Source organism: Manis pentadactyla, chromosome 5 (assembly GCF_030020395.1).
Source record: "Manis pentadactyla isolate mManPen7 chromosome 5, mManPen7.hap1, whole genome shotgun sequence".
NCBI classification, from domain to species: Eukaryota; Metazoa; Chordata; class Mammalia; order Pholidota; family Manidae; genus Manis; species Manis pentadactyla.
Genome location: NC_080023.1, coordinates 133,898,257 through 133,920,950, shown reverse-complemented (window position 1 = coordinate 133,920,950; position 22,694 = coordinate 133,898,257). Strand labels below are relative to the sequence as shown.

Genomic DNA, 22,694 nt, shown 5'->3' with positions numbered 1-22,694 from the left:
TCAGTCTTTAGCCAGAACAAACACAATGTAAGATACAACCAGGCTTAAATCTTGTTACAATGCAATGTTCTTTTACCAGAAGAGAAAGTGTAGCATCTCCATCTTCTTGCTTACATTTTATGGAAGTGGTGAAGGAAGCCAGAAGATATCTTGACAAGTTCTTGCTAGGATTCATGTTTTAATTCCTTATGTAGATGTTTTCTTACATGAACACATCTTAGTCCATCTGGGCTACTGGCATCAAAATATAGACTGGTTGGCTCAAAGAGCAAACATTTATTTTGTGAAGTTCTGGAAGTCCAAGATCAAGGCACTGAGATTCTGCGCCTGGTGAGAGCCCACCTCCTGGCTCACAGATGGCCTTCACACCACATCCTCACGTGGCAGAAAGGGAAAAGGAACTCTCTAGCATATCTTTTATAAGGGTACTAATCCCACTCACTGGGCCTCCTCTCTCACGACTGATCATCTCCTAGAGGCCCCATCTCCAAACAGTATCACCTTGGGGATTAGGTTTCATTTATTAATTTGGTGGGGGACACAGAAATTTAGTCTACAGAACATATCATCAAGAATACCATAAACAATATTTTAATGTTGTTAAAATTAATTCCAAAGAAAGAAATACAACTTATATCCATCAGATCTTCACCTGTGTGTTTAGTTTTTCATGTGTTTTCTGCCTGACATCTCCCTGGAAGTAATTAGCTCCTGAGAAGGTAGATGCTCTGCCTTGTTTATTGCCATGTCTTTAGCACCTAGAACAGTGCCAGGCACAGAATAGGTGCTCAATAATTTTTTTTGCTGACTAAACAAATTTTTTAAGACTTGTTAAACTAAGGTTTAAAAGAATTTAGTCAGGATGAAAAGAAATCAGGCCAATTTAAAACTATAATAATAATCATGTTAATGAGTATGTCAAATGTTTATTGAGCAATTACTATGAGCCAGACCACAGTTCTAATGGTTAAAATGTATAGACCTACTGAATCCTCCCATGAACCACTGAAGGTAGAATAAGAAACTTCCCCAAAGTCAGCCAGTTGTGAGTGGCAGAGCTGGCATTCAAACTCGGACAGCCTAATTTTGGAAACGGTGCTGTTCACAAAAGAATACTTGCTTCAGCTGCCATGGTTAGTATGAACACTAAAATCTTTCGACCAATGCACCACCCTGAGGCTGATAAATGCAAAGTGAGCTGGCTTTACTGTCTAACTTTCTTTCCACAATGTTCTATCTGTACATTTAATTCATTCAGTGGTCATTTTCTCAATTACCTCATTTTGGAAAACTGGACAGCAGATTTCCTTTCCCCTGAGCAGTTTCATTTGGATACTATGTGGTGTTTGTAAGGGCCACACTTGGAAATGCACTTCAAGGCCTGGAAGCCTATTTCAGCCCATTTCAGCTTAAAATACTCATAAGCTTTAAAGGGGGCAAGGGCTTTGCTTTATTAATGCTGTTAAGAAAAATGGTTGGCTCGATAGTAGATGCTCAATAAATATGAACAAATGAATGAACTCATCTTTGAGAATCCTAGGACATTGTGTGGTACATCTCTCCCCACCACCATCCTCCCACTACCACCCCAAAAAAGAATGGCCATATTACTTATATGTGTTTGATTTTGGAGCAGTAAATTACCATAGGATTACAAGAAATGAGTCATTATTTCCATCTTCTTCAGTGATATCCTATGCTTAAAATACAATTAAATGTTTCAGTCTCACAAATATTTGGAAAGACAGGAAATCAATGGCTGCCTGAGGCTTTGGCTCCCCCTATGGCTCAGGGAGATGACCTTCCCCTGACAACAGAACCCTGATTTTTGAGAAGTTGGCTTGCTCCCATTGTCCACCTGATGGCCAGAAGTGCTCACAGGGAAGGGAATGGATCACTGTGTTTAGGGCACCGCCTGCTGTTCAGTGGCGCTGAGGCACTGGGAAACAGGGGAAGAGCCTTCTGTGAATGAGGATCTTAGGTCAAAGGTCAGATAATCACCTACTTTCATTCTCGGAAGGACCTTAGAGGTGAATTTAAGCCCGTATCTTACAGATGAGGAAACAGGCCTAAAGAGGTCCAATAAAGGGGTAGTTCCTTTATTGACTTTAGTTTGCTTTATCCACACCCTCTCTGAATCCCTTTTGAGATTTTACCAGCCTTTGGTTATCTTTGCCTCTTTTTAGCCTAGCCATTTGGTAATCTTACCAAAGGCAGGTAAAATCTCAAAAGGGCAAAGCTGGACTCCCTGACCCATGCCTCCCATCAAAGGAAGCTGAGCTCATAACTCAGGTCTCCTCTGCTTTTTAAAAAACTTAAGACCAATCACAAAAATTACTTGCTGAAATCCAGCCAACAAAAATGTGACATTAATGAAGAATTCAAATTTAGAGGAGCCGTGATAAATAGCTTATTAGAAAATGTAGAATCTAACTTAATCTAGATCCAAGATTAAGCAATCAGGAGAATCACAGTGTAATTTATAGAATGTAAACCACAAAAATTTTTACAGATGAAAATAGTTAACAAAAATTATTAAGGGGAGTATATATATACTGACTTCCACATTTCTTCCAGCAATAAATCAATAGGTACTATCTAAAACTGAAATATGTAGTTTAAAAAAAATGTTCCAATTACCTTATATTTTTCATAATCTTCCTTATCTTTAGAGGGGTCATTCAGGAAAGGGAGTCAATTATAAATGTTTAGCTGACATTCAAAGTTCAGTTAGATTCATTTAATTTCTCTTTTTCTCAATATAGTAAAGTAAATCCGCTATGTTAAATCTTTAGTGTAATTAATATAATCCCAATTTCATAAAACTATAGCAAAATGGTTGAGTCTAAACTCTTAACTCAGATTGCTAGTGTGACCCAGAGAAGATTACTAACTGCCCTGTGTATAAATTTGGACTGATAGTCTCTAGTTTATGGTTCATCAGTAATCCATGTAAAGCTTTTAGAACAGGGCTCAAATGTTAGCTATAATCATCTTTCCTTCTATTTCTGTTATTCCTAAAGATGTAAATTCATGTTGGTAATAGTATTCACCAAATGTTAATGATAGCTGTTTCTGAGGGATGGGATTTGGAGGTGATTTCCTTCTTTAGTTCTGTACTATTTAACTTTAAAAAAATTTTTACAATGAATAACAAAGCTGTCTCTAAAAAATAAAGTTAAAAAAGTATATAAATTTTTTAAGAATAATCATAAATTCATTGTGCCCATTTCTTATGCCTTATACCTTCAACTTCCTATAATGTGAACTATTCACATTTTCAATACATGACTTGAAAAAATTAAATTATCATTTTTGGATCCCAAAGGGTCTCCAGACATGGTTTTCCTTAAGAATTAAAGAGATGGTTGCTTCTTTTAAGCCTAGACATTTCTTTCATTACTATTCTCCCTAGGCCTAATTTTGAAGGTTTTTAATCAACCAATGTACATTTAGAGGAAAAATGTGTTTTTTCACTATTTTTTTTTGGTATCATTAATCTACAATTACATGAGGAACATTATGTTTACTAGACCTCCCCCTTCACCAATTCCCCCCAACAAACCCCATTAGAGTCACTGTCCATTAGTGTAGTAAGATGCTGTAGAATCACTACTTGTCTTCTCTGTGTTGCACAGCCCTCTCCATGCCTCCCCCCACATTATACATGCTAATCGTAATGCCCCCTTTCTTCCCCCACCTTATCCCTCCCTTCCCACCCATCATCCCCAGTCCCTTTCCCTTTGGTAACTGTTAGTCCATTCTTGGGTTCTGTGATTCTGCTACTGTTTTGTTCCTTCAGTGATTTTCTTTGTTCTTATACTCCACATATGAGTGAAATCATTTGGTGCTTGTCTTTCTCCGCCTGGCTTATTTCACTGAGCATAATACCCTCTAGCTCCATCCATATTGTTGCAAATGATAGGATTTGTTTTCTTCTTATGGCTGAATAGTATTCCATTGTATATATTTACCACATCTTCTTTATCCATTCATCTACAGATGGACACTTAGGTTGCTTCCATTTCTTGGCTATTATAAACAGTGCTGTGATAAACATAGGGGTGCATATGTCTTTTTCAAACTGGGCTGCTGCATTCTTAGGGTAAATTCCTAGAAGTGGAATTACTGGGTCAAATGGTATTTCTATTTTGAGCTTTTTGAGGAACCCCATACTGCTTTCCACAATGGTTGAAATAATCTACATTCCCACCAGAAGTGTAGGAGGGTTCCCCTTTCTCCACAACCTCGCCAACATTTGTTGTTGTCTTTTGGATGGTGGCGATCCTTACTGGTGTGAGGTGATATCTCATTGTGGTTTTAATTTGCATTTCTCTGATGACTAGCGATGTGGAGCATCTTTTCATGTGTCTGTTGGCCATCTGAATTTCTTCTTTGGAGAAGTGTCTGTTCAGCTCTTCTGCCCATTTTTTAATTGGATTATTTGCTTTTCGTTTGTTGAGGTGTGTGAGCTCTATATATATTTTGGATGTCAACCCTTTATTGGATCTGTCATTTATGAATACATTCTCCCATACTCTAGGATGCCTTTTTGTTCTATTGGTGGTGTCCTTTGCTGTACAGAAGCTTTTCAGCTTGATATAGTCCCACTTGTTCATTTCTGCTTTTGTTTCCCTTGCCTGGGGAGATATGTTTATGAAGAAGTCGCTCATGTTTATGCCCAAGAGATTTTTGCCTATGTTTTTTTCTAAGAGTTTCATGGTTTCATGACTTACATTCAGGTGTTTGATCCATTTCAAATTTACTTTTGTGTGTGGGGTTAGACAGTGATCCAGTTTCATTTTCTTACATGTAGCTGTCCAGTTTTGCCAACATCAACTGTTGAAGAGGCTGTCATTTCCCCATTGTATGTCCATGGCTCCTTTATCGTGTATTAATTGACCATATATGTTTGGGTTAATGTCTGGAGTCTCTATTCAGTTGCACTGGTCTGTTGGTCTGCTCTTGTGCCAGAACCAAATTGTCTTGATTACTGTGGGTTTGTAGTAGAGCTTGAAATTGGGGAGCAAGATGCCCCCCACTTTATTTTTCCTTCTCAGGATTGCTTTGGCTATTTGGGGTTTTGGTGGTTCCATATGAATTTTTGAACTATTTGTTCCAGTTCGTTGAAGTATGCTGTTGGTATTTTGATAGGTATTGCATTAAATCTGTAGATTGCTTTGGGCAGGATAGCCATTTTGACAATATTAATTCTTCCTGGCCAAGAGCATGGGATGAGTTTCCATTTGTTAGTGTCCTTTTTAATTTCTCTTAAGAGTGTCTTCTAGTTTTCAGGGTACAGGTCTTTCACTTCCTTGGTTAGGTTTATTCCTAGGTATTTTATTCTTTTTGATGCAATTGTGAATGGAATTGTTTTCCTGATTTCTCTTTCTGTTAGTTCATTGTTAGTGTAATGGAAAGCCACAGATTTCTGTGTGTTAATTTTGTATCCTGCAACTGTGCTGAAATCCAATATTAGTTCTAGTAGTTTTGGAGTGGAGTCTTTAGGGTTTTTTATGTACAATATCATGTCATCTGCAAATAGTGACAGTTTGACTTCTTCTTTACCAATCTGGATGCCTTGTATTTCTTTGTTTTGTCTAATTGCCATGGCTAGGACCTCCAGTACTATGTTGAATAAAAGTGGGGAGAGTGGGCATCCCTGTCTTGTTCCCGATCTTAGAGGAAAAGCTTTCAGCTTCTTGCTGTTAAGTATGATGTTGGTTGTGGGTTTATCATATGTTTTTTCACTTTTAAAAATACAGATACAAATACCATGTCTGACATATGCTGATTGTTATTATCAAATGAAATTGGATGTGTAAAACACTTAAAACAGTGACTGATAAAGAGCAAAAGCATTCTGGAAACGGTAGCTATTATGACTATATAGTAACAGACTAAAAGCAAGGCAGGGAAAAAGGGCTTGTCAGTCTGTGCTGCCTTGTGGGAGAATAACAAATCATTTCTTTTTGACATTTTGAAATATTAAAAACAATAATAAGGGTTCAAATGACTCTGAGGACACTTAAGAGGCCTGGGAGCTCCAGGCTGTGGCCACCTGCTGTAAGCCATTGAATCCCCCCACTGGGGGTCACTGCTGTCACACAGGACTCTGATGCTCCTTCATCCACTGTGTCCATGTGTGTACTGTGGTGTGAAGGTCATGCCCCTGCAGCCCTCTACCCTTTCTTATCACTCAACTATACAAACATATCCTATCAACTAATGCTAATGGATACATACCTGAAGTCCAGTTAATTAACAACTGTTTGCTAAAACCACAGGCTTCTTAAAAAATAAAAAAGGCTAATTCCATTTACATGAAGATTTAGGACAGGAATCACTAATTTAGTGATTCCTTCAAGACTGTGAGCACTAAGAGATATAAGGGAACTTTCTGGAGAGATGGGAAGCTTCTATATCTAGGGAAGAGTTTGGGTTTCATGGGCCTGGCATTTGTCAAAAGCCATTAAATGGTACACTTAAGATATGTGCATTTCATTGTAGTTTTACTTAGAAAAAGGACTGTGAATAAACATTGAATTCTAGTTAGTGATAGGCAGGCTGATTAGGGGTGAAGTGAACTGATATCTAGAACTTTGAAATGCCTTAAAAATTAGATGTACTGATGGATGGATGACAGAGAGGAATGTGACAAAAAACAGAGTAAAATGTGAGCATGTGGATATTCACTGCACAATTTTCTCAGCTGTTAGAAAGTTTTCATATAAATGTTGGGAGGAAAAGAATTAAGGTAGGTTTAATTAATTATTTATTATGTTTAAATATGTTACTTCAGCTTATCCAGTTTTCAATATTTTACTTTGTTAAAGGGCATTCATTACAGTTGTCCCCAGAGCATTCTGCATAGCGGAAAGCTAATACCTCAGTGGTACTTTCCCTACTAACATGGCTGGATGGTAATTACCTGCACACATCCTTCTCCCAGCCATTAGTCTGTGCTGCTGGAAGGCAGGGCCTGCAACCCATTCATTTAAGGAGCCCTGTGTGTGGTGTGTGATGGGAACCTCATTAAGAGCAGAGTTGTTTGGTCAGACAGGGGTTCAGATGTGGGTTCTGTAACTTTCTGGTTGCCACCAGCTCTGAGCTTCTGTGTTCCCATCCTTAAAAAGAGGGTAATCTCCATTGGGCTGTTCTGAGGGCTCAGTGAGATGATGTGAATAAAGCATAGTGTCTGGCTCCTGAAAAGAGCTTAAAAAATAGTACCCAGTACCTGAGATTGAGTCACACCTGGGTCATCGGGCCCTCGGAGACTACTGGGGACTAAAATCCCAAAGGAATCATCAGGTAGTGATCGTTTATGTTCATAGAGACCGGGATACCTTGTTAAGCCATTTCCAGGACAGACCTTTGGCTCCTTCTGTAGTTCGCTTTATCCACACCCTCTTTGTCATTTATAGCCTCCTAGAGTTTCACAACTCCCAGCACACACCAGCAGCTTCTCCCCTGATGGGGAGCTCAGGTTCCAGACTCCCAATCTGCATCTTATCAGAATCCCCAGTGTATCTGTGTTTGAGCAGCTCTGGTCTACATTGGCTTTTCCAATGACTCCCAGGAGCTCATCAATAATAAATCTCATTAGTCTTTACCAAAGGTACCATCAGCCCTTTATGCTCTGTATCTTACTTCCTATTGTCCCTTATCTCTTTATTCTTCAGGATCTGCTCTTCACTGCTGCTGGCATTATTGTAATTTTTAAAAAATCTGATCACGATGCTCAGTCTTGCTTAACTATGAATATAATTTAAAAATGTTAACTTGCTAAGGGGCAATAGGCATTTCTGAAAATATCAAATATATAGGTACTTGGATGCATTATTTAAAAAAAAATTAATACATCAATAAAGCTCCTTTCTTTAACAATCAGGTTTTGTGTTGTTATAAGCTCACCAAAGTACAGGATGGAGTCTGGACACCTCATCCAGGAAGGTGAGGAGGTTGGTGGAGCCTCAAACTCCCTCACTAGCCTTGCCTCTTGCTGTTTCCCACCTCATGTTCCATTCCCCCATGCTCTCACAGCTCTCCAAAGCTCTGAATCGCCCCATGACACTGAGATCTGGGGGTTGTGCATCCATCTCTCACTGCTACCTGGAACACTGTATTTTCTTTTTTAAAATTGCATCCTGTTTACATACCTAGTGCCAACTCAAAAATATGGAAGAACTGATGGCACTGGAAAATTGTAACTTTGTAACCATCATGGTAAAGATTGGCTTAGGCAAGAATCATTGAGGTTGTCTCAAAGTTACCTCCCCAGAGTTTACAAGGGAAATAATAGAAACTGACAAGGGAGAAATCGGGACCACCAGGTGATACTCTGAGAGGGACACAACTCCCCTTAAGTCAGTACTCTGACCAGGATCATACAACCTAAATCTAATCATATGGGACCTGAAACAAACCTCAGTGAAAGATGTTCAACTTCCAAAAAAGACCCCAATTTTTCAAGAATGTTATTGTCATAAAGGACAAAACAGAACAAAAACTGAGAAATATCCTACACTGAAGGAGACTGGGGACATGACAACTAACTTAAAATCCTAGACTGGTTTCTATATTAGAGTGAGGAAACATTATCGGGTCAATTGTTAAATTGGAATATGGATGGTAGGTTATGTACAAGATTCATTTCGGTGTTAAATATTGAACATCATGTAAAATATCTCCTTATTCTTAGGAAATGCATGCAGACATATGGTATATACAACTTGTTCACTAATGGTTCAGGAAAAATGTGTGTGTGCATTCAGGGGGTACAATCAGAGTACATATGGTATATTCTGTATTTCTCAGATGTGGGGAAGTCAATATAACAAAATGTGCCTGAAGTTCTAATTTAAAGTTGTAATTAATTCAACCCGAACAAGGAGATTAACTAGATAATTTAATGATTACCTAATCATAACCTAAGATCAGCACAGTTATGTATTACAAGTTTACAGAAAAGCTAAAATACCATATACCTGAAATATTTGTGTTGTATTTCTAGGATAACAGTAATACCAATCACTTATCTTTATATTTTTTAATCCATCAAATTATTTTATCTCAAAAGTGGTTACTGAATATCCTTAGCTTGTGAAGTATATTTCTGTGAGTCAAGGAGAAACATAATTACCTTTTCACAATTGGGGCTGATTTTTTCACAATGAACCTTATCACAATTGGGGCTGATTTTTTAATTTGCTAATGAAAACCTCCCTCACTGAGGCCAGGGCAGTCTGCCCAGTGGCACTGACTTGGATTCCTTCTGCCTTCCCACTAGCCTGTTTTCCTCCAACTCTTCATCTTGCCTCTTCCCTCAGGGGAGCTCAGGTGGTCCCTCATCTTGGAAGTCTTCCTTTGGTCTCCAGACTCAAGATCACAGCCATCTCTGCCCTTTGCACAGAACAAACGTCACTGTACACTTAAACACAGATATCCTTGATACTGTATGTTGTTAACAGCTAATTTCTTGAATGACTGAGTCATGGGTGGGGCAGAGAGGGATGACGACCGCGGTTCCAATCCTGGACACTTCTGCAGGGCCAGGGATGAACTGAATTCACAACGAACAGGGCAGCGCGGCAAGAGAAAGAATGGATTCACTCTCCAAGAAGTTGTTTTAGGAGATTCTTGTCTATCACTAGCTCTCTGGGCCACGTGAACGTTTTCTTGGTCTTCCTTAGAGAAAGACAAAATCTTGGAAAACAGCTGACGAAGGTAAAGAGAAGTGAGAAAGTGCCCGGGTGGAAACGCCCTCCCACGGGTGAAATGGGTCTTACCCTCCAGCTCCCCCACTGGGGTATCCCAGACGACACTAGCACTGCCCCATTCTCAACCAGAACCTGGAGCACAGCCAACCAAGTCGACGGCGGGCTCTGGCCCAAGCAGTGATCTGAAAGTGAGGTTCCTATGCCCCATGAAATAGTTTGCCCATAACTTCGTGGATTCCAACAGAGAAAAAAGGTCTCCGGGTACCCGTGATCGGGTGGTCGGGTTGAAAGCGTGCGCTCAGAACCCGGGTCTGCGCAGACGTGAGACTTCGGGAAGACTGCTCTGTTTCTCTCAGCTTCGGTCTCTCCTCGGGTTTAAATGGCGTTAAAGGGGTCTGTGAGCAGGACGAGCCCACGCCTCTCCGGCGCTCGCGGAATAGCGGAAACATGTTTACAGCCCCTCCGCCGCAGCAGCACCACCTCACAGCCCAGCCGCCGACACCCGCCAATCTCAAGGGAATCGAAGCTCTTCTGACGCGTCATTTCCGCGATCTCGGAGGCGGGTCCAGAACCGAATGCATAAGTCACTGCAGGGTTCGCTGGGGCTTGTAGTCGTTGAGGGGGAGGCGTTAGGGAAGGTGTTACGTAGAGCGGGGAGCTTCACCTGAACCCTTTACGTGTTTTGTGAACATGGTTTTAAATAAAAAGAGGGGGGATCCAGGTGCCACAGTAGTCATTCTCCAGCGACCGGAGCACGTTGCCTTGAAACGGCTCCCTCGGAGTTCAATGGGAACAGTTGGCCCTCTGTGCGCTCCTGGATGCGCCGAGCATCCTGGGAGGTATGGTCCCCGGGCCACGCCGAGGGTTCTGGGTAGTGTAGTTCCGGCGACCTACTGAAGTGGCGTCCCAGCTGGTGGTTGGGTGACCCCTTGTTCTTTGGTGGCGCTGGCGAGTGGGGTTCCCGCGGGACCCTTGCCTCAGTAGTGCCCTTGCGCGCGCGGAAAGGTAGGTCCTCAAAGACTGGTCTGTGGGCTGGGGCTGGGGCAGTGCAGATGGCGGGGAGAGGAGGGAGGGTGGGGACGCGCTGTCGTGGCTCAGGCCGTGCTCTCCCGGATGTCTTATTTTGGGGGTGTGGGCGCGCATCTCCGGGGGACTGGGGTGAAGCTCAGCCGTGAAGCCCAGTGGTGGTGGGTGCTGGGCTCGGATCTTTGTGCTGGGTGTCTTGTGGGTGGGGACAGGTTCGGTTTGGTCGAAATCGAGATTTTGGGAGAGGGGAGATCGCTTATTGAAACAAATCCTCAGGTTTTGGGGGTCGGGGGAGTTGGGTAAGTAGACTTTTGGGGATCTGATATTTCCCAAGTGGTGCTGTGGGATCCGCCCCTGGGGCCATGTGTCAGAATTTTTGGTGGGTGGGCACTTAGTCTTATTTCGGGCCCAACTACCCCTCAGCTTTGCTGTGGAGGAGCAACGCTCGGGCTGCCTCGACCAGACGTCCCCGGGTTGCACTGGGTGTGGAGTGGCCATTTTGGCGCGATCTTGGGGTCTCTATTTGACTAGTCGTCCCTGGTTTCGGTCCTTGGAGGAAGGGGTGGGGCGGGGGCGCTCTGGGCAAGTTTTTCTGAAGTCCTGAGACCACAGGAATCACGGATTCCCACATCTCTGGTATGCCATGCTTTGGATTTTAAGTTCCATTTTAAGTTTTTATTACGGAGAAATTTCAAGAAGTCTGAAGTAGAACTCTGTAGATGCATTATCCAGATTCAGTGCTTATCGCCTTGTGACCAATCTTGATTCTTCTCATAACGGATACACTGAGAATTCTTACAGCCCACAGTGGCTCACCATCACTGCCTTTACTGGTTAAGAATATGGCCTCTCCAGTTCGATTTCATCTAGGCTCCGTCTCCTTGGGCAAGAGACCCACCTCACTGTACCTCAGTTTTCTCACCTATAAAATGAGATACAGATCGTACCGCACTGGGTTGTTGTAGTAGAATGAGGTAAAACTCTTACAGTGGCCTGGAACAGTCTCTGGTATATACTAAGTGCCAAGTTAAGTATTAACTTGCCTTATTAAGAACCAAGGTGAGAGAGGGTCAGTTCATGCTCAGCTTCAGCAGCCTGTCAGGGCAGGCTGTGTCCACATCCTAGCTGTGTTCCCAGCAAGATGCCCACAATCTTTTCTTCTGTGGCAGGTCAATTCCTGGTGCCTTTAAGGAAGAGGAGCCCTAGTCTGCTGGAGCTTGAGGGTTTCCATTGACTCCCCTGAACGCTTCTTGTTCTCGTTCTGCTCCCACAGCTCCTGTCTGCCCAAGAGAACTGCCTGATGGGCACAGGGAGGATTCCTGGGCTCCTGACGGCCCAGCTTCAGGTGGGAGCCACTTACCAAACCACCGCGGGCTTTGCTCAACTTTGGTATCTTGTGCCATCCAATGGCACATCCCATCAGAGCCCCAGCTGGTTTCCCCAGGAAGTGAGGCCTGTTGTAAGGATGACAGTTCTCACAGGGACTGTTCTTCAGACTTTGTGTCCCCTGCTCATGACCCCTCCACCCCAGCATTTGATGGACTGCTCACACGCAGGGCTTGTCTGCTCTGGAGTTACCACTGTGCTGTTCTTGCTCCGTCCAGTGCCCTCACTCTTTTCCCTGCCAGAGGAGTTGCAGCACATCCCTTCACTTGCAGATGCTTTGGTGGGTGTCTAATGGATAAGGGCTTCTTGTTGTAACAGAATCACAATTTCATGATTACACCCAATGAAATTAAGAGTTCTTTCCTCAGTTGTTTTAAAAAAAACTTCTTATTTTCCCAGTCAGAATAGCTCTGGTCAGAGGCAGGTGAGGGAGACATATCTGGAATTCAGTGTGGTGGTTTTCCCTGTCTCTGCCTGTTTCCCTTCGTTTCTTCTGACCTTGCTGATCTAAGTTAAGAGCTACAGTTTCTACCTGTGGTACAAGCTGGGCCTCTTGCTGTTTCCTTGCCTCTTTGTTCTTTCCAACCTTACCTCCCATCTGTTGTCTCCTATCAATTCCACCTGTACTCTACTCCTTGATTCCTTCTCATTCCCTTTGCACTCCTGTACACCCATGCTTCCTGTCTCTTCTCCACCTTCTTGTCCCTACTTTCCCCCACCTGTTGAGTTGGGCTCTGAGATAGAAATACTGATCCTGTCATTTAATCTGCTAGGAAGAGACTTTCTAACTGTCTGTTTGTTTCTGTCCAAACTCCAGAGTCAGACTGCCTAGGTTCAAATCTCAACTCACCATACTCCAGCTGTGGCCATGAACGTGTTACTTTCCCTCTCTAAGCCTTCTTTTCTTCATCTGAAAAATGGGGATCATAATGGCGTCCACCCACAGGAATCTTGTATGTGATAACACTAGTGATGATGTTAAAGCACCTGGTACATGGAAAATACTCAATAATCATTAGTTAGGATTATTGTTATTGCTTCCAACTTCTCCAAGTCGCCGTTTCCATCTCCTCCCTACCAGCCATCCTTGTCAGACCATTTTACACCTGCATGGAGATACATTCCATTGTGTGCTTATTTTCCATGCCTCTCTGCTTCAGTATAAACTCCCGTTGAGACATCGTCATTCCTGGATTTCCCCAGGCAGTATCCCCAGGCTCCCTGTCAGCAGCAGAACATTTGATGCATCAGGGCTGCCCCACTGGGCTGTATGGTAGTTCTGTGAGGGTTGGTTACCTCATCTTGCTCCTTTTGAGTCACTGATAGATTACCTGGCACCTCGTTGGACCAAGCAGGTGTTGCCGCGCGAAGACAGGAGGTGTTGTCCTTACCAGTCGGGAGGAGGGTTCACATGGGGAGTCTGGTTGGCACAGTGTGGGCTGGGCATTATTAGAGTGAGCCCTAAATGACAAGTTAGTGTGGCCTTGATCTGAGGGCAGGAGGGGCCACTAAAGGGTTTTGAGCAGAGCAGTGACCGTGATTTCCCCCTCCACCTGTGGGCCTGTGTCTGCTCTCCTTTAGGGCAAACCACTTGCAAGACTTGCCTGTACTTGCTGTTCCCATTTCTTGCCTTCCATTGTGTTTTACATATTCCAGTGAGGCTTTTTCAGCGATGTCCACTAAAAAATATTCTTATTCTTGTCAAGGTCACAGTGATTTCCCAGCGGCTAACTGCCTCAGCCAGTTCTCAGCAACATTTTACATAGCTACATCAGTCTTCCTTGTTAGAATATCCTTTCACATAGTTGCTCCTGGCTTCCAGGCTCCCCTCCCTCAGAAGCTGCTTCCCCTCTGTCTCTTTTGCCGGCTTCTTTTCTCCCAGACCCCCACCATGGAAGGCACTGGTGCAGTCCTTAGCCCTCCCCTCTTCTCCAGCCACAGTGTCTCCTTGGTGGCCCCGTCTTCTCTCAAAGCCTTAAGTGCCATCTCTCTGAGGCTCAGCCTGAACCAGTGCTTTAAATTTCAGTATTCTACTGACTACTTCACATTTCCACTTGGATATCTCCTGGGCATCCCAAACTTAATGTGTGCAGAGAACACTGATACCTCCCCGAATGTGCCATACCACAGTGGCGTACTGACAGTTCATTCATGGAGATCAGCTCTGAGAGGGAGCGAGACATAGTGACTCCTTCCTTCAGACTGCTCAGTCTCAGAACCGTGGAGTCATTCTCAGCTCCTTTCTTACTCTTATACTCAATCTCCAGTAAACAATCTGGACTCTTAACAGTTCTCTTCAACCTCTACTGTTGCCACTGATCCAGGCCACCAGCTCACCTGGATGATCAATAGCCCTCAGGAGATCTCTTTGCTTCTTCCCTTGTCCCCCTAAGGAATATTAATCAGTACAGCAACAAGAGGGATATTCTAAAATGTCACTCAAATCATGTCTTGCATTTGCTCATAACCCTCAGCATCAAAACCAGTGTCCTACAGGGCTGGGGAGCATCTCCCCCAACACTTACCCTGGAACTTCATCTCCACCACTTGGTCTTAGTCACAGCATGCAGTGAACTGTCTCTACCTTGACTGTGCACTGTTCTCTTGCCTACACTGCTTTTTTCAAAGTTACACATTTGACTCATTCTCTCACATTCTTTAGATTTTTACTCAATCACCTTTTCAGAGAGGCCTTCCTTAATCACTGTTTAAAATTCCAAACCCCAACCCACTTCTGTAACTTCTTTTTTCCTTCCCTGTTATATATCTCTTCATCTCACTCACCACTTTCTGATGTACTGTGTTTTATTTATTAATTTATGATGTCCATCTTCTCCTTCCAGAATTTCATATCAATGAGGGCATTTCTCTGTTCATTTATGTATCACCAGTGTCTAAAATAGTGCCTATCACACAGTAGTGGCTTAATAAATACTTACCAAATGAGTGAATAATCCTTAAATATCTAGAGCTAGTTCTGGGAGGAATGGATGCAGCCGGCTGGGTGTTGGGAGAATGTCTGCAGAGACTGTCAGGCGGGGATCTTACTGTTGTCCTCATCCACCAGCTGGTGTGCGGTAGGGAGGAAATGAGCATTCTCAGGTGGAAATCAGTCAGCCTTGGGAACTGATTTCACGTGGCAGGTAAGAAAGTAGTCACAGTGATAGGGAAGATGCTTCTGTCACTAAGAAAGCTGAGCAGGGAGAAGGCACAGTATGTCTGGAAGGGTTCTGATTATTGATTGCTGTACAACAGAACACCCCAAAACTTAGTGTCTTAGAAGAACCTGTATACTTTAATCTCTCACAGTTCTTTGGGTACTCTGGGATCAGCTGGGTAGTTATAAACTTGACGGTGGCCGCAGTCACTTGGGGACTTTCTGGGTTGGAACATCCAAGATGGTTCCCTTGCACATTTGATGCTTCACAGGTTGACCAGAAGGCAGGGGTCAGCTGGAGCAAATGGCGCTCGTTCTCTCTCCATGCAGTGTCAGGGCCTCTGCTTCTGCGTGCTCTCTCCAGCAGAGGGGTTGAACTTCATACATGGCATCTTGGGCCTCACAAAAGCTTCCTTAATACTTAAGCCTGTAACTGGCACAGTGTCACTAGGGCCACATTTGTTGGTTAAAGCATGGAAGAGCCCAGCCCCAGGGAGCTCCCAGTGTTTGAAGCATAAAATAGTGATAATATTCTGTTATAACCCATGGTAAGATATGAATCCATACAGTATAAGTAAATAATTGAATAAATAAATGGAGGAAAAGGGACAGCTCTTCCCTATGAACAGTTCCAGTTAATGGATTTAGAGTGAAAGCAAGAAACAGAACATTGTCATTGGCTAAACCCCACATATATAACTGTTGCATGCAGGTGCCACAAATGTATGCTGAAGTTAGTGGGTGGAAGTTTGAGAAGTAGGATATTTGTATAATCTCAAAGTATCTCTCCCAAGGTACTAAAAAGGAAAAAACAGTGACTTTACAGTGGAAAAACCCAGTAGACACTGTCTTAATCAAATGATCAAGACCAAGGTTAACATCATCAGTAATGAGACAGAGCTGTATGGTGAACCCTTTGCTATGTTGCACTGGGGTAACCTTTTGAGGTAACCTAGCCAAAAATGAAGTAACCACCTCTAATCATGAAAAAACATCCTACAAACAAAAATAAAGGAATATTCTTCAAAAGTGTCAAGTTCACGAAAGATAAAACACAGGAACTGTCACAGATTGGAGGAGACTAAACATACATGATAACTAAATGCAACTCCCTCAAACCTCCTTTGAATCCTGGACCAGAAAAAGGACCATAGTGGGAAAAACAGGCATAACTTGATTAGGATTAAAGTTTAGTTAATAGTATTGTGTAAGAGTTAATTTTTTGGTTTTGATCATTGTACTGTACTAAGATGTTAATACTAGAGAAAGTTGGGTTAAGGTTATATGAGAACTGATATTTTGTAACTTCTCTGTAAGTCTAAAATTAGTTTAAAATAAAAAGCTTTAAAAATCTATCAGTCTTATGTTCTTTAGTTGTTTTGTTATGTAAGGAGTGGGTGTTGAGTTTTGTTAAGGAATATTTCAGCATGTGTAAAAGCAATCATGGTTTTTCTCCTTTAATCTGTTAATTAATATGGTAAATTATAGTAATAGTTTTCTTAATACTGAACCAGTCTTGAATTTCTGGGCAAATCCCACTCTATCATTGTGAAATATTTTCTTATGGTGTTGGAATCTCTCAGCTGGGCCCCAACTCCCAGTGCAGTCAAAAACCCAGTAAGTCGACTCCCCAAAAACTAAACTACCAATAGCCTAATATTGACTAAAAGCCTTACCAATAACTTAAATAGTTGATTAACACATACTTTGTATATTATATGTACTATATGTTATATTCTATGTACTATATGTTATATTCTTACTGTAAAGTAAGCTAGAGAAAACCAAATATTTTTTCAAATTGTCACAAGTCTCCAAAATATTTTTCCACTGTATTTATTGAAAAACATCCACATGGTTGAAACCCATGTTGTTAAGGGCCAACTGTAATTTTCTGTTGTTTGAACTTTCATCAAGTTTAGTTGTCAACATTATGGTTGCTTTATTAAAAGAAGGAGAGGGAGTTTTTCTTCATTTTTCAGTGCTCTGGGACAATAAGTGGAGTATTGTGATGGTCTAGTTTGAAAGTTGGGCAGAATTCCTTTGTGACCACGTAGGGTCAATTTCAGTAATTTGTATTTCCTTGGAAGTTATTCACTTCATCCACGTGTACAAATTCATTTTCAGAGGTTTGAAAAATACTTCTGTATGAATTCATAAAACTTTTGGTGAGTCATTATTAATTTCTCCTTTGTTATTTTTAATATGCTTTCTCCCTTAAGTTAGCCATTTTTTAGTAGATTTTCTTTAAGTTAGCCAGTTTGTTTTACTAATTTTTTAAAGAAATTAGGAGTTGACCTGTAGGACTTTTTTTCTGTTCATTAATTTCTGCTTTTATTTTTTGTTAAGGAGTCTGAGGCTATAAATTTTCCTCTCCTGACTGGTTTTCTGTTTTGTTTTTAAAATTTTTAAATTAAAATATACCTGACATGCTGTATTAGTTTCAGATGCACAACATACTGATTTGACATTCATTATGAAATGCTGGCCATGATAAGTATAGTTACCATCTATCATTGTACAAAAATACTACAATATTATATTAACTATATTTCCTGTGCTATATTTTTTATTCCTGTGACTTAACTCATTTTATAATTGGAAGTTTGTACTTCTTAATCCCTTTTACCTATTTTGCCTATCACCCCACCCACTTACCCTCTGGTAACTACCAGATTGTTCTCTGTATTTATGAGTATGCTCCTTTTATTTGATTGTTTTGTTTTTTAGATTCCACATATAAGTGAAATCATACGGTATTTGTTTTTCTCTGACTTAATTTCACTTAGCATAATACATTCTAGCTGTGTCCATGTTGTCACAAATGGCAAGATTTCATTCTTTTTTATGGCTGAGTAATATCCCATTCCATATATGTATATATATAGATACCCATCCTCCATATATATATATAGAAACACATCCTCTTTATGCACTCATTTATCAATGGACATATTTTACTTTTCTGAACACTTCATCCAAATCATAGATTTGTAAGTTTAATCTGAGTTATCATGATTAATTATTTCAACATTGAAAATTCATTCTTGCTAGTTTTTGTCCTTGGCTGTTGTTTTAGGTTTCACTGGTTTTGTTCTCAATGCAGTATTTTTCCTGTCTTGGCTACCCAGTGAAAAAAATTGTATATAAAAAAAAATGTATACTTTGTACTTTTTTAATGAAAAATCTCAAAAATAAAGGCAGTAATAACATACTGATCATTCTTACATGCGTCATCTTGATTTAACATTTATTGATATTATGCCATATTTATTGCATCTGTTTTTTGGTGGTGGTTAAGAATTCCAAAATAATTTTTTATTTAGGGAAAAACTTCAACCATTTTCAAAAGCAGCAAGAATAGTATAATAAAACCCCAGCTTTAATAGTAGTCACTATGTAGCATTCTTGTTTTATTTGTCCCAATTTTTTCTGAAATGTTATTAAAACAATCCCATGAATCATCTTTATCCATCAGTACTTCAATATTTATTTGAAAAACACCTACAATACCATTTTATAACCCCTCCAATTAACAATGTGTATTAACATCATCTAATGTCAAGTGAATGGCCTCAAAAACGTCCTTCTGCATTTAGTTTATTGGGATCAAGAGAGTTTGGGGCTAAAGCTGCTGAAGGCCTGGATTTCTGGACCTTTTACAGGGACCTGGTAGAGAACCATACTGTTACATCCCCCATCATGCTACCCTTCCCCAACTTGTGGGGTTGGAAAGCAGGTCCTGCCTCACTTGTGGGGAGAGCATTTATACCTGACACCCTTTCATTTCTATTTTCCTTACCCAGATCTGCCTTCCGAGATATCATCCTTTAGGGATACCAGGAAAAGTGGCCATGGGGTCCCAGAAAGCCAGGATGATGGTGTTTCCTGCATTTCCACACTGGCTGTCACAGTATGGACACATTGTCTTCTCTTGTCCTGACTGCCTTGTTAGTACCTGGCAGAGTCCATCACTAATCCTGGATATGACTTGACTTACTTACAGCCTGTTCAACCCATGACTTGTCATCTACCAAGTAGTTAACTCTGAACAACACAGTTGGTCTATAGCACAAGATAGGGTCTCCTTTGTTCAACTTCAAAACTTCTATACACTGAGAGTGATGTCAGGGATAATAATGAAGTAGGAAGTACCAGGAATCTATCTCGCCACCTAGATAACAATTGTACTGGCACACTCTGTCTGATATAACTATTTTGAAACTCTAGAGTCTTTTTGAATGCAGCTTCCAGGGGAGACTTGGAATAGTCAGTTTCAGCTCTTGGTGCTGTAGCTGTCACTCATCACTCACCAGTTAGCCCCAGAGCAAACAGCTGTGTGTGTTGATTGTTGCTTCTGATCAGAGAAATTGTTCCCATTGTTACAACCCCTATTGGCTGAAGTAGGGTATTTAATGCAACAGACCCTGAGTTTTGACCAGCTTCATTTTCCCCTTGTTTTCCTTTGGGAGCCAGACATCTCAGCCTGAACCCTGGCACAGAGAAAGCCTGCAATATTAAAACTCAGCAAATCCTAAGGAATCTGAATTCAGAGTTGCCATATAACAAGATTCAGATGTCCAGTTTTCAACAAAATTGGAAATTGTTGAATTTCAAAGGAAAAGGATAGAGTAGCACATTAAAAGGAAAAATATAAATACAAACCATCCCTGATAAAAGGCCAGATGGCAGGTTTACTAGACAAAAACTTTAAAACAGTTATGCTAAAGAGTCTCAGGGCACCTAAAATTAATATGTGACAAGGGAGCCATGGATATACAATGGGGGAAATGACAGCCTCTTCAACAAATGGTGTTGGCAAAACTGGACAACTACATGTAAGAGAATGAAACTGGATAATTGTCTGAATCCAGACATAAAAGTAACTCAAAATGGGTCAAAGAGCTGGATGTAAGTCATGAGTCTATAAGACTCTTAGAAGAAAACATAGGCAAAAATCTCTTGAATATAAACATGAAGAACTTTTTCCTTAACACATCTCCTTGGGCAAGGGAAACAAAAGCAAAAATGAACAAATGGAACTACATCAAACTAAAAAGCTTCTGAACAGCAAAGGACACCATCAGAACGAAAAGGCATCCTACACTATGGGAGAATATATTTGTAAATGACATATCTGATAAGGGGTTAACATCCAAAATATATAAAGAATCACATGCCTCAACAGCAAAAAAGCAAATAACCCAATTAAAAAATGGGTGGAGGATATGAACAGACAGTTCTGCAAAGAAAAAACTCAGATAGCCAACAGGCACATGAAAAGATGCTTCATATCACTGATTATCAGGGAATTGCAAATTAAAACCACAATTAAATACCACCTCACACCAGTTAGGATGGCCAACATAAAAAGACTAGGAACAACAAATGCTAGCAAGGATGTGGAGAAAAGGGAGCCCTCCTCCACTGCTGGTAGGAATGTAAGCTAGTTCAACCATTGTGGAAAGCAATGTGAAGGTTCCTCAAAAAATTCAAAATAGAAATACCATTTGACCCAGGAATTCCACTCCTAGGAATTTATCCTAAGAATTCAGGAGCCCAGTTTCAAAAAGACATACGCACCCCTATGTTTATCAGCACTATTTACAATAGCCAAGAAATGGAAGCAACCTAAGTGTCCATCAGTAGATAAATGGATGAAGATGTGGTACATATACACAATGGGATATTATTCAGCCATAAGAAGAAAACAAATCCTACTGCTGGCAACAACATGGATGGATCTAGAGGGTATTAAGCGCAGTGAAACAAGCCAGGTGGAGAAAGACAAGTACCAAATGATTTCACTCATCTGTGGAGCATAAGAACTAAGCAAAACTGAAGGAACAAAGCAGTAGCAGACTCACAGAACCCAAGAATGGACTAACAGTTACCAAAGGGAAAGGGACTGGGGAGGGTGCATGGGAAGGGAGGGAGGAGGGGAATAAGGGGCATTTCAGTTAGCATGCATAACATGGGGGGTGGCACGGGGAAGGCAGTATAGCACAGAGGAGACAAGTAGTGACTCCATAGCATCTTACTGCGCTGATTGACAGTGACTGTAATGGGGTATGTGGTGGGGACTTGATAATGGGGGGAATCTAGTAACCACAATGTTGCTCATGTGATTTTATATTAATGATGCCAAAATAAAAATTTAAAATTTAAAGAAAGAAACACCATTTGACCCAGCAATTCCACGCCTGAGAATTTACCCGAAGAAAACAAGATCCCTGATTCAAAAAGACATATGAACCCCTGTGTTTATTGTAGCACTATTTATAGTAGCCAAGATACAGAAGCAACCTAAGTGTCCATCAGTAGCTGAATGGATAAAGAAGTGGTGTGTGTACACAGTGGAATATTATTCAGCTGTAAGAAGGAAACAAATCCTACCATTTGCAACAACATAGATGGAGCTAGAGGGTATTATGCTCAGTGAAATAAGCCAGAGAAAGACAATACCGATTGATTTCACTCATTTGTGGAGTATAACAACAAAGCAAAACTGAAGGAACAAAACAGCAGGAGACTAACAGACTCCAAGAAGGGACTAGTGGTTACCAAAGGGAAGGGCATGGGGAGAATGGGTGGGGAGGGAGGGAGAAGGGGATTAAGGGGCATGATAATGAGCACTCACAATAGAGGTAGGTTATGGGGAAGGCAGTATAGCATGGAGAATACAAATAATGACTCTATAGCAGCTTACTATGTTGATGGACAGTGATTGCAGTGGGGTGGGTGGGGGGACTTGATAATATGGTGAATGTTGAAACCAAAATGTTGCTCATATGAAACCTTCATAGGATTGTATATCAGTGGGTTTCAGGCTAGGATTCAAGATGGCGGCATGAGAGGTGAGACAGAGAATTTCTCCCAAAAACCACATATAGTATGAAAATATAGTTAATACAACTGACCCTGAAACAGCAACAGACGGGAAGGCTGTACCAGATGGCATACAGATCTCACGAACAGAGCAGAACTCACGAAGCAGGGTAACGTACCAAAGCTTTGATCCAGTGGGACCCAACCCCACCTCACTTGCGGGAGAAAGAGAAATGGAGCGGGGAGTGGGTGGAAGCCTAAGACTGCTGAACAGCCAGCCCTGGAGGTCTGCTTTGTGTGGTGCTCTGTAGGTTGGTGGGGTTGGGGAGCTGAGAGCTTGAGAGGCAGATTCCAGCCATTTGTGAAAGAAGGGGATCCACATGCGGCCAGTCTGGGACAAAGGAAAGGCAGGGGGTCTGAGAGGCTTCCTAGCAGCAAGAGGGCTGCTGAAGGAGCAGAGTTTGCACAGAGCTTGCTGCATGGGAGAAGGGATAGGTGAACAAGGTTGTCTGGGCATGCTTTGCCCAGCAGGTTTGGAACTCTGAGGAGTTCAGGCGCTTCATCCCTCTGGTTGGCTA

General features: G+C 41.5%; 1 protein-coding gene and 1 long non-coding RNA gene across 4 annotated transcripts in view; both read left to right on the top strand.

Moving 5' to 3' along the window:
* Nucleotides 1–10,597: 10,597 nt before the first annotated feature.
* Nucleotides 10,598–22,694, top strand: part of ZNF133 (zinc finger protein 133) — a 33,543-nt gene continuing 21,446 nt past the window's right edge. For 2 of the 3 annotated variants that reach the window (XM_036892209.2, XM_036892207.2), the window contains exons 1-2: nucleotides 10,599–10,724; nucleotides 12,019–12,090. In XM_036892209.2, coding sequence (XP_036748104.1) covers nucleotides 12,046–12,090 — 45 coding nt within the window. In that variant the 5' untranslated portion in view covers nucleotides 10,599–10,724; nucleotides 12,019–12,045. Of the gene's footprint in view, nucleotides 10,725–12,018; nucleotides 12,091–22,694 lie in introns of all 3 variants that reach the window. The other variant, XM_036892210.2, reaches the window with a different exon arrangement.
* On the top strand, nucleotides 12,097–16,641 carry LOC130683853 (uncharacterized). The gene is made up of 2 exons (XR_008997886.1): nucleotides 12,097–15,274; nucleotides 16,001–16,641. It is a non-coding gene; the product is annotated as an uncharacterized LOC130683853 (long non-coding RNA).